Genomic DNA, 12738 nt, shown 5'->3' on the forward strand with positions numbered 1-12738 from the left:
CATTATGACACTAACAATAATTGGAATATTCAAAATGGCCTCGACCATTCAACTAGTAAACTTGTTAATCAATCATAATCCGTTTTCAAAATTAAAATCTGCCAAACCAAATCCTCCAGTATTATCTAGCTTATTGGTCTAAGAGTCACTTTTTTTTCATTGACTGGAGCCCCCTCCAGCCCCCTTGAGGTTTATTTTATGATACGGAATTTAAATACAGTAGAACTTCGATTAACCATCACTGTCGGGACCGGGGCTTTGACGGTTAATCGAATAGACGGTTAACGGAAATTTTGCAAAAAAAAACGTGTAAATACATATACATACACACATTTATTATATATTTATATTTATATTATATATTTATCATATTTTACGTGTGTACTTAAAAAAAAAAAAATACTTACATTGTAACAAATTATAAACATACATACCACACATATTATAAAAAAAAATCTGTCATTTTAGTTTGTTTTTTTGATTATTTTGAAGATAATAATTTTTTTTTTTCGGCGGTGACCGATAACGGATAACAGAGAGTGACGGTTAATCGAAGTTCTACTGTATATTGAAAACATTATAAAAAACAAAATTAATGTTTAGATTGGTCAAATCTACATTAGTTCTCATAAAGATTCTCATAAAATCTTAATATAATATACATCTCATGAAAAATTATACATAATAGATATCTGCTTATTATTTGTTTCATTATAATATTATTATAATCATAGATTCATAAACGATAAAACAATATTATATCATTCAACCAACTCGCATTTAACATAATTTTCGACTACAAAACAAAATATGTGGGTTATTGTTAATAAAATGAATATGATAAACCAAATTTGTTTTTTAAATTTAATTTAGACATGTCCAGGGAACCCTTAGGGCCAGTGTTGAGCCGAGACAAATATAATTTTATCTAGATAAAGATAAAGATAACTAAATTATTTATTTATTTATTTATCTAGATAAATTATCGGATAAATTTTTTTATACTGGTTTATGGCACTCTCCGTAAGCTCGTGGCAATATAGAATACCTTAATAGTATGTTATTGAAAATGTCAATAGTTATTAGTAAATACTACTTACTTAATAAATTACTTAATTGTCTACCTATAAATTATAATAAATAAAAGCCGTTTAATAAATTAAATTATTACAACAGTGGTCAGCAACCTTTTTAGACTCCCAGGCCACGTTCACAAATTAAAAAGTTTTCACGGGCCAGACAAAAATATTGTGAATGCTGTTCGAAATCTTGAAATTGATTATTAAATTCCTGTTGGAATATCGAAATAGCTTCAACAAATTTAACTGTTGATACTGAAAATTCTGAAGATTCAAAAATTTTTTTTAAATTTTTAGGAAAATGAGTTAATTCATTTTTTCAATGTGAGACTACAATGGTTTCAACTTTATTTTAAAAGATTTAACATGAAATCACATATCTGGAATAAATTAATTTTTACCTTGTAATTTTGTGTTAATTTCATTTATATACTGTTCAATATATCAACACAATAAGCCAGTAGGTAGGACAATACATCGCCATGGCCTGCATTAATTTCAAGCAAAAAATTTTGAAATTTTCTATGATTCAGTCCACCTAATTAGGTAACCTTGAGAAGAACGGGCTTAATTGTAGTCAATTCGCCAACCTTGAAGACAACTCAAGCCCCCTCCCCATAGACCATCCAAGACAGCATTTTGTAATTATAATATTATAATATTATTATAATAATGTTATACTAATATTATTCGTTATTATAATGTTATAATAATATTATTAAAGAAAAAATTTCTGTCTGGGATGTTGCTTAGTACCACAGAATATAAAAATTAGTACTAATTACTAGATTTTGAACTGGGGGGACTTGACCGACATTTGGGGGGACTAAGTCCCTCCAAGTCCCCCCCTATTTGCGCCAATGTTGAACACAGCTCTTAGAATTCCTACATTCGTGACAAGAGTACATATAGTCAATTCGCCACCCGAATGTAATTTTATTTAAGTTAAATGAGCGCTTACTACTATACTTATATTCTAAAAATATTACAATGTTCGTGTTCAAAGTGTAATTGTGTAATAATAATGTACCTAACGGGATTACGATATGATGATAGTCACATAACTTTATGATTTTAAAGATTAATAGGTAGGTGAATGGAAAAAATGAACAATATGAATTTGTCTGATAGAGAGATAACTGATTCAGACAGTCATAACGAATGCTGAGGTAATCCAACATACATATACTGTATACGCATGTACGCACAACCATAAGCAAGCACTCCCTTGAACAGTAGTGGAAGAGTGTCGTGATGTTGACTGGCGTGGACCTTGTGCATGGGTCTTCTTCAGAAAAGTACTGGTGACGAGTCGATTCTGTGGGGTCCTTATAAAATGTGGCTTCGGTGTAATCCCTTCTGATATGCATTGATTAATACGTGATGTTTTTTTCTTATTTTAGGCCGTGCGACAAAGGTGTCACTGGTAATTTATTGTTTTGTTTTGACCGAACGTATTGATGGGAAAATTATCGAAGGGGTCTCGTAGAATATAATATATATGTAATATGTGTATATTATATACATAAAAATGCATTTATGGTTTTATAATATATGGTGTCATCTGGCGCCGCTGATTATTGATTGTGTTGTTTTTCCTAAATGTCTGAACGGAGAGGTGTTGAATATTGTTTATGTGTTGCACGTGTGTATGTAAGGAGTGCGTATATATATATTTATGCGTAAATCGTATGTATATATGTATTGAATAGCCCAACATTCCATATGGACCGTCGCCACTAGTTGTCTTGTGTTTTATTTTAAGTTTAAATATTATATATTACATTTTATTTTTAGAGAACCAGTACCGGCACCGGTACCGATAATTTGAAAAGATTCCAGTCCCTGGTCTTAACTCTATAATTCACTTTTTACCTATTCGTATTTCTGGTGATAATTTTCCTATATTTATGAATTTATAACTCAAAGTAATTTGTGAAGCTTACGTATATTTTGTCAATATTTAAATTTTAAATGCTTATAAAAAAAATTTTGACAATGTGACTACCTATGGATTTTTAATATTTTTCATCTGTCTTTGAAACAATATACTATTAGGATTCTTGTATTAAATGTTCAAGCTTTTTTTACCCAACAAATTTTATTGATATTTATAGAATAAAAAACTAAAAAAATTGGAAACTGAAAATGTCCGTATACAGCTCAAAATAAGTCAACATATTTTGAAAATGTTATGGTGTATAGAAAATGCTAATATAAACATTCAGTCAAAATGTCATGTAATTGTTTTATTGTTTTCTGGACATTTTTACAATATTATACATGTTATCTATATATAAAATAATCTAACTTGATTTTGGAGACGAAGGAAACCGGTTTGTTTGTTTATTATTGTTAATATTATTATTATTAATTATTTATTTATTTGTTTGCACTTGCATTTTTCCATTTGAAATATATATTAATTATTATTCATTGAAAACATAATTTATTGTTACATATTTTTTTACCTTATCTCTATTCTATAATAAAAAGAATAAAATTTACCACTCCAGTAGTTGAATTCAAAATGTAGGATATATCATTTTCAGAAATTAGCAATAACAATAACTACAATATGTAATTAGGTATATTATATTATTTGTAAAGCCAAAAAAATAGTCGTGTTTTTAAATTAAATTATAAAATAATAATTTCTTCCGGTTGAAGGTCGGGTAGCTAGTAAAATATAAAATCATGCATTAATAACTTAAATTATATTATAATATATATATTTAGAATCACTAAATTATATATGTTGGTAAATTTTCCCGAAGAAAAGTATCATTGGTTATTTGATAATATTTAAGACAAAAATTAAAAAGTATTTAAAATGTATTTGGAATACTTTTGAAGTATTTACAATACCTTATTAGGAATACTATTTTTATGAAGTATTTGAACACATATTCTGAATACTAATTTTCATAAGTATTCGAGCATTTATTCCAAATACTTTTTAAAAGTATTTTACCCTAGTCTGATATACCTACACTCATAATAATTAATTATTGTTAGAGCGGTTGAAGAAAAACAGAAAAACTAGTAAAACCAAACTGGCCATGACAATGCTTATTGTTTATAAAATGTATATAATTAATTATTGATTATCAAAATTCATTGACGTTGGATGATTATTAAATACCTCTTAAAAGATTTTGTTTTCAATAATTCTCATGTGTTGTACATTTAAAGTTTAAATTAATTTACATCGTATTAAAATTTTTATTTAGTTTTGCAACATGATTAAAATTACGAAACTTAAACTTAAAATATGGCAGCATTACTAGTTTATTGAAAATATAAATTCTTATTTGTGTGCGTTTTGTCAAACACCTTATAAAAAAATTCGACGCGTATGGCAAATCACTTAAAAAAATGTCTGATAGAGTTATTCTCTGATTAAAATCTTTAAATAATCAATAAAGATTATGCGATTAGTGAAGAAACACAAGACGTGGATCTAGAATGAAAAAGTTCTAAATTGTTTTCATGAAATTGTCAGGAGAGCAATTTTAAAGTTTGAGTTCAAATATTTTAATCTTTAAACAACATTTTTTGAAAATTAAAGTTCTAAAGCATGCAAAAACTTTTATAGTTTAATTCACAACATTATAATATATTTTTCTGTATTATATTTGCTGTGATATAGACATTATATGACTTGTGCATGTTCGTGCGTGCGACCACAAACCAGATAAGAAATAACAATGTATTATAAATTGATGCGGTCCGTGGGTGATGGTAGGGGAGTATACACGCACTAATGATCATTTACTACACACACTAAGACGATCAGTTATCGCAGAACGAAATAATTGCCTAAACACAACTCCTTAAAAATGACACATTTGCAGGGGCCTTAATAGAATATATATAATATAATCTTGATATATATAAGAAAGTATTATAAAATATACAAAATAACATTTGATAAAAAAAAAATAATTTATTCTAGGGTTAGCTAGCAGAGATATATGCAAAGGCTTTGTATAATTCAGGAACACCCCTGGACTTTGCTGAAGATTCTTATTGGAGACAGTTTTTTGTAAGGATTCATCCAACATTTAAAATAGGTACTTTCAAGAGGGACATTATATCAAATAACTTACCAGACTCAGAGTATGCTAGAGTAAATTCTGATGCACATATCAAAATAATAAATTCTAAGAATTTGTCATTACGGTGTGATGTTTGCAGTAATATAAGGTATTTATACTTATACTTTTAAAATAATGTTATGAGTTTTTTATTATGATGTTTTATTTATTAATTTCAGGAATGACACCATAATTAAATTTAAAATTTGCACACCTCCAGGCTTCAGTTTATTATAAATCAGTTGCCACAACGGAAGAAAAATATACAGGCGATTATATATCGATATATCCCAGCAGATAGAATCAAATCAGTAATGACAGAAATTGGAATAAAAAGTTTATTGCAGTTGTCACAAATAATGCATCTGTTAAGCTACAAAAATATTAACAACTAAATATCTACATATTACTTCATTCGTTGTGCAGCCCATGTATTAAACTGATTGATATATTCTTAAAGTACATTCCATAGTATTGGTAAAAACAGAAGCCAATAATATGGTTAAATAGATTATTATTATGTTTATGGTGTTTATTATGTTATGTTATATTATTTTATATATTATATATATTATTTTATTATATTATGTTTATTATGTGTTTATTATTTTATTATGTTTATATAAATGATTATGGTCTCATTATGTACAAAGTTCACAAAACTTCAAAAACAAAAAAATCTAACTAATATATCTTTGAACTTCTGGAAAAACTCTCTAGGGTAGTATTTTATATTGTTTCAGAAGTTTAATGGCCAACAAATTTACCTTAAAAGTATTAGCAATTACAGAAAGTAGGAATGGAAAACTATCTTACTCCAAGTGCATTGGAGACCATTTTAAATGAAGAACCATGATTCAGGTTAAAAACAGGTTTATTGATATCAATATTTGAAGTAATAATTGTCAAATGGCTAACTTCATTAGAAAGAGATGAGCTTAAAATAAGTTAAGTAGTGGAAACATTCCATGAAATACAACTTGTTTGGCAAAAGTTTTTAACTCGGATATAATTACTAGGTATATAAGAAAAAGATCAATTAAATGCTTGTCTCAAAAAAGAAAACAATATGTATAAAAACAAATTCATTTTACGGCTAATATCCAGCTTACAATGTAATTCATATTTCAAACAAAATAAACAAGACTTACTTTAAGAGACATTCAATAATAAACATTATAAAAAGTATTCTATTGTTATTAATGTTTTTATAATTAGGTAGGTACCTATATGAAAATAAATAATAAAAAAATGGGTAAGTAGAGGTCGCTCTGTTGTACAGTAGATTACAAGTGGGTCAATATATAATGGATTGTATTAAACTTGAATTTTTACGGAAAAACAAATTAAATTAAATTAACACCATTGTAAAACCACTAGCTTCCTCGCTCCATTTAGAATCTAATAATATGATAGTCTTAAGATGATTTATTTTTTGTAATAATATTTCATATAATATGCAAACTAAATAAAAATGATATTATAATTATTCAACAATCAAATTAATTAATTAGAAAAATATTTGGAATATTATATTAAAACTAAAAAAAAAGTAAAAACATTATAAATAAAAAATAAAAAAAATTGTTCTATACAGACGTAAAAACTTTTTTTTCAAAAACGTTGAGACTTTTTGAAATAACGAGTGATTTATGATAAAATAATCACTTGTACTATTAACAAAAAAAATTAAAATTTATAACCATCATATATAATTCCGCATGTTAATAACTTAACATACCAATTATAATGTGCATACATTATGATGTTGTTATTGCAAACCTGATTGCTAATAGGTTAGGTTAACTATTAATTTTATACTTGCATAGTTGTAAGAATCGCTTTGGTACATTATGTTTTAGTATGGTATAACTTAAATTAACTGTTTCTTATAAGTTATAATACTGTAAATATAAGACAGCATAAAACCAAGTGTATTAAAGTTGAGCACCAAAATTTGGTATACAATATTATTCATTACAGAACAAAAAAAAATTAAACTATTGGTGTCCCAAGTAAAAGCCGTTTGAATTAAGATTGTTTTTTGAACAAAAACACTTCAGTGTCGCGATAAATTGACTAAAGCACCATTTTTTAAAACAATACCATACAAAAGACCTAATAAAATTTAAATTTCCTTATGCCTATAAATAGCTCAAAATCAGTCAAGTTATTAAAAAAATTATATGGTGTATAAAAAATTGCTAATATGAACATTCGTTGAGTATTTAAAGTGTCTACGGTTAATTCTATTTTTGAATTACAGCAAAATAAGAAAATCGTTCAATGAGTATTGGCCAATAAAAAATTAATTTTAGTTCCCGGTGAACTTTTTGTTTTTAAGGTAGAAAAACTTATGAAGAGTCTTATATTACATTTTAAAATATATACTGTAAATATAAATTGTTTATGAATTTATAACTCAAATAATTTCCAAATTTTCGTGATAATATTGAACATTGTAAAACTTCAGATACTCATAAAACATTATTATGACATTATTTTAAGCTCAACTTCCATTAACAACCTATTTGGTACCTTGTATCAAATTTTTAGGTTTATTGACTGAGCAAACAATTTTAATAGACTAGAATTTTAAATAAAACTGAGGAAGATAAAATTTTTGTTATCCTTACAAATAGCTTAGTCAAAATATTTTTAAAATTGTATGGTGTATAGAAAAATATGCTAATATAAACATTGAGTGAGAACTGTATGTAGCTACAGATTTTTTTTTTGTTACACCAAAAACAAAAATAGGTTTTGTCGAAAACTGATTTTGCTCTAAAATACCAGTATTTTCTTAATTTTTTTTGTTTTTCAAGACACTTGAAAACTACTTAGAATTCCCTTGAATGACTTTCAATGTACAAACTAGATTCACTTTTCTGCTAAAAAAGTTAGTCAATTTCGCTCAGAATTTACAAGTACAAACATGAGGACTTTTTAGTTTGTTTTTTCTTACTAGGTTTATTATGAATGTTTTGACAAGAGGCTACACAAGACATGAATTTGAATGTTTGATGGCTTTCCAGATGTATAACATTTAATTGAAATATGACCACCAATTGATCTGCTGAACAATTTATATTTATTTATGTCCTTAACACATATATTTTTTTATGAAATATTTTAAGAAGAAAGAAAATAATTCAAATTTAAAAAATAAAAAATAAATCGAGATACCAATAAATATATTTTATTGACATTTACAAAAACTAATTATGTTGTAGGTAAAATAAGTTTTTAACATTAATAAACAGTTATAATTTGATTCATAAAATATAAAAAAAATTTCATCAACAATAGATTTGTGAAAACTTAAAATATTCATAATCACAAGTTACATCTAAAGAGTAGAACAAAACAGTTGTATTTAAACAATAGAATTATTTGGCTAAATTAAACAAGGTTAACTAAATAGTTAAGGATTTGTAAAAAATGTAATAAATTGATTGCTCCAATATCAAGGAGTAAAAACAAATTAATACGTACCAATATAAATCAATATAATATTATAAGATATCAGTCTATTTGTCCCCTGTGTATAGCACAAATAATAATAATTGGAATATATGAAGCAATTTTTTATTTTTAATTGTTATTTGATTTAAAAACAGCCCAAAGCCCAGCAGCCAAACTGAATCCGAAAAACAACAGGCCAAATCTCATTCTAGGTCTAATCCATATGGGTACATATCGGAAAGCTCTGTTAAAAGCTGGCTGTTCTTGATGTTCTTGATCTCTGGCAAATTTCCTGTCTTTTTTCCGTTTTGCATTTTCGTCCCGTTGATCTTTTAATAACTTAGCTCTGAAATAATTATGATAACTTTAATATGTATATAAAACTTTTTTTAAAATTATTTTTCAAAATATCTGAAATGTTTTTCAATATATTGTTTTTAATTTATCAATACATATAAGATTATTTTCTTACTCTTGTTTTACTCTTTTGTCAACTTCATCTTTGACGTTTGAAAGATCATATTCTTTGTGCATTTTTGTAGCTTCGTCCAATATTATTTCAAAATTTAGGCTTTCTGGAATCTGTTGTACAAAACGTGATGTATTATATATTATACAAGTGTATGAGAAATATCATTTATTTAATACCTTCGATAACACCGTGTGAACACCAGCCATGTCACACTCAGTATTTAAGACTTCATGACGTCTGGAATATATTAACTGCGCTATAACATACAAGATGATTTCTTTTGGTGATGCTAGAAAGTAATCGAATAATCTTACTACTTTCGAGTGTTGGTCTAAGCTATGGCTAAACCATGATATCAACCACGGCAGAGCAAATATTGTACCAATTCCAGACCTAAAAGCATAATTATATAATATGTTATTTAAAATTATCTGTAATATATGTGTTACCGGCAAAGACGTAAATTAAGGAAATAATGTTAATGACTAGTCAATAGCGATATTTTAATCAAATTAGACAGTATACATTATCGACTAGGAAATAACGCTAATTTCCATTATTCTCAGCAATGATGCATTTAGAAATATTTCCTAGGTAATGACGATAAGTCCGAGCTTTTTCAGACATAATTGATGAAAATGTTTAATTAATTGAAATCAAAAATCAAAAATCTATTGTAAACTGGTTGTTAGGTGAACTCTAACTGTAGGTAAGTACTTATTATAAGTTGTAAATAGTGAAGTATGTAAAAGTTTAAATAATTTATTAGTAAATTTTAAGTAGAAACGGCCTTGCCTTGTAAAGTCGATTTATAGATTTATCTGTAATCGGTACTAAGAATAACATACTTTCTGGCTCTAATATGTCGATTGTAGTACATTAGGTACATTTTAAGTAAAATATAGCTGTCTATCAAATACATAATATGTCATCTATATAGTAGGCATACAATATAAACCGTGATAACTTATTTGTTAAAATAATTTAATAATAATTATATTCATTAAATTATAATGTTAATACACACGCATGACTGTAACATATATGTATATTAAAGGATAAAGAGATTGATTAGTCTTCTATCAATGCACAGCCAAAACAACTGGACATTTCGGGCTGAAATTTGGCATACAAATAACTATTATGACGCAGGCGTCCACCAAGATAGGATTTTGGAAAATTCTACCTCTAAAGAGGAAAATAAGAGGTTGTAGGAATACAGTAGTCTTCTGTCCAGTAATATCAAATTTACATATACATAAGTGGTGCCATATACAGATTTTTCACTAAATGGCAAAACGTATAAACTTTAAATTTTGAATTGTGGTTCCTCTAATGATGTGCTTGGAAACCTCTTCCTTCACTCCGTAGCATATGCTTATTTAACATGCAAGAAAATTATAGAAATATTTGAATAAAAGTAGTTAATTCAGTGATTAGTGGTTGGATAATGTATAAAGATTTTTTACAATGGTGATATTTCTAATAGATTACCTATTGGCTATTCATAATTGTAAAGACTATGAGTAGGTATTTAATGAGCACAGTTGGCATAAATTGCCTAACTGATCGTTTGATTTTAACATAGGGTGACTGACTTGTTAGTCACTCAAACGGGATTTTTCACTTTACGATAAATAACTGGATATGCACAAAAAACATTAAGTCCGCCGTAGGAATACAGCATAAACATTTAAAAAAAGAAATATTAGCAACGAGAAACGCAAGGTGGGACAGCTATAGTAATCACTAATCATATATTTAAGTACATAGAACAATGTTGCTAAACTTTATGATTTATAAAGTTATTAAAATGATTCATGATAATTGGATTAAATCTCACTTTTCAATAAATTTTTCCAATTCTGGATTGAGCTTTTTAATCAACGGAAAAACGTGCAATAATAAATATGATGTTTCCTCCATGGTTGGCTTTAGAAATTCTTTTAAATGATTTGATGATAGATGTTTCATTATACTATATGCTTCATTTTGTCCTACTTCTATAAGAAAAGTAACAGCGACATCGTGATAACCCTGTAATAATAATAAAAACAAATGTGATATAATAATAAATATACTATACAAAAACAAACTTTTTAATCCATAATAAATAAAACAAAATTATTTTAGTACTTATTGAAAAATTAGAAATTTAATCACATATAAATAATAGACATTCTAAAATTTTATATTATCTTTATTGTTAACAAGGTTTTTACTATCAGAATATTCTATAACAAAAAATAATATTTAAATATGAGATTAAAATAAAAAAGAAATCTACTGTAAAATTGTCTAGAACAGATGTCTCCAACCTATAGTCTACGGGACGATCCCGGCCCGCGAAGCTTATTGATTTTTTTGAAAATATATTTAAAGTTGATTTATTAAAAATAATTCTTATAAAATATATTTAATTTAAATTCCTTTATATCCCTATCTAAAAATGTTTGGCCCATGATGCCAAAGCGTATCACAGATTTGGCCAACCATAAAAAAAGGTTGAAGACCCCTGTTAGAGCAAATCAAAATATGTACCTACTATAAATACTAAATTATTACATTATAAAGTATTAACTATATTTTTAAATTAAAGTATAATATCTCGATAACATTTTATATGATAGGCAACAGTAGTTAGAAAATCTGTAAATATCACCACCAAAAATATATTAAAATTGAAAATTGGCACAATAGAGTATGCAAACCTAAATTTAAAAGTATTTAAAAATTCAATAGGTACTAATTAATCAATACTAGAAAGTCTGCCTCCTGATTATTAGGCTAAATTAATTACTTGGTAGTATTTTAAATCTGGATTTTCTTTAATTACACTCAGTATAATTGCTATCAATTCTTTTTGCAATACACCAATTTTCTCATATGATATACCAGGCGGAAATCTTTTTAAGCACCTCCTTACATCCATATCAACTTGATGGTATTCAGGATGGTCTTTAATAATTTCCAATGGATATAATTGTTCATCAGTGCTTGGCAAATTCAATATCAGCTTCCATGCTTCCCTACGTACTAAACCTGTTTTTTTTTTAAGCCAACAATTTTATTTTAATTCACACAATTATTTATATAATAATGTTAATTAATAAATAATATATAAATACTATACTCGGGGGCCACCGAGAGACCGCTACTGGGCGGCGACCAAATCTCGTTCGATCTCGCGCATCCGATCTCCCACCACTAAATTTGCTTGTAAGCTGGCCGCCATCAACAATGGCCACCGCCATTGTCGGTGACCACCTACTAGGTGGTAGAGTAGGAGAAATTTGGTACGAGAACGCGGAGCTCCGTCATTTGAATGCGCCAACGAGTAGCGCTTCTAGGTGGCCCGAGTATAGTACATGTTGTAGAATAGTTTACAAGTTGGTTAAACCATAATAATATCAGAGACCTGGATTTTTCACAAATATTTTCCTTTTGAGAAATAATTCAATTTGTAGACCTTGAAAATTATTAGTTATTAATATTATTTTTGCCTTGAGATATAAGATTTTTATCAATTTAATTTTAACTTTAAATTGAGTAAATGTCACAATCTTTTATATCAATGATACTCACAATCTAAGATACTATGGTTACCAACAAATCTAGAAGA

At 27.1% G+C, this 12738-nt stretch overlaps 1 protein-coding gene across 4 annotated transcripts in view; it reads right to left on the reverse strand.

Annotated features, from left to right (window-relative positions):
• Positions 1-8356: 8356 nt before the first annotated feature.
• LOC100162379 (TBC1 domain family member 20) overlaps positions 8357-12738 on the reverse strand; it is a 19762-nt gene continuing 15380 nt past the window's right edge. For all 4 annotated transcript variants that reach the window (XM_008180010.3, XM_029485844.1, XM_008180007.3 and 1 more), the window contains 5 exons: positions 11917-12158; positions 10960-11153; positions 9293-9509; positions 9117-9226; positions 8357-8990 (listed from right to left, as the gene is read on the reverse strand). In XM_008180010.3, the coding sequence (XP_008178232.1) occupies positions 8774-8990; positions 9117-9226; positions 9293-9509; positions 10960-11153; positions 11917-12158 (980 nt within the window). In that variant the 3' untranslated portion in view covers positions 8357-8773. The remainder of the gene's footprint in view (positions 8991-9116; positions 9227-9292; positions 9510-10959; positions 11154-11916; positions 12159-12738) is intronic.

Source organism: Acyrthosiphon pisum, chromosome X (genome assembly GCF_005508785.2).
Source record: "Acyrthosiphon pisum isolate AL4f chromosome X, pea_aphid_22Mar2018_4r6ur, whole genome shotgun sequence".
NCBI classification, from domain to species: Eukaryota; Metazoa; Arthropoda; class Insecta; order Hemiptera; family Aphididae; genus Acyrthosiphon; species Acyrthosiphon pisum.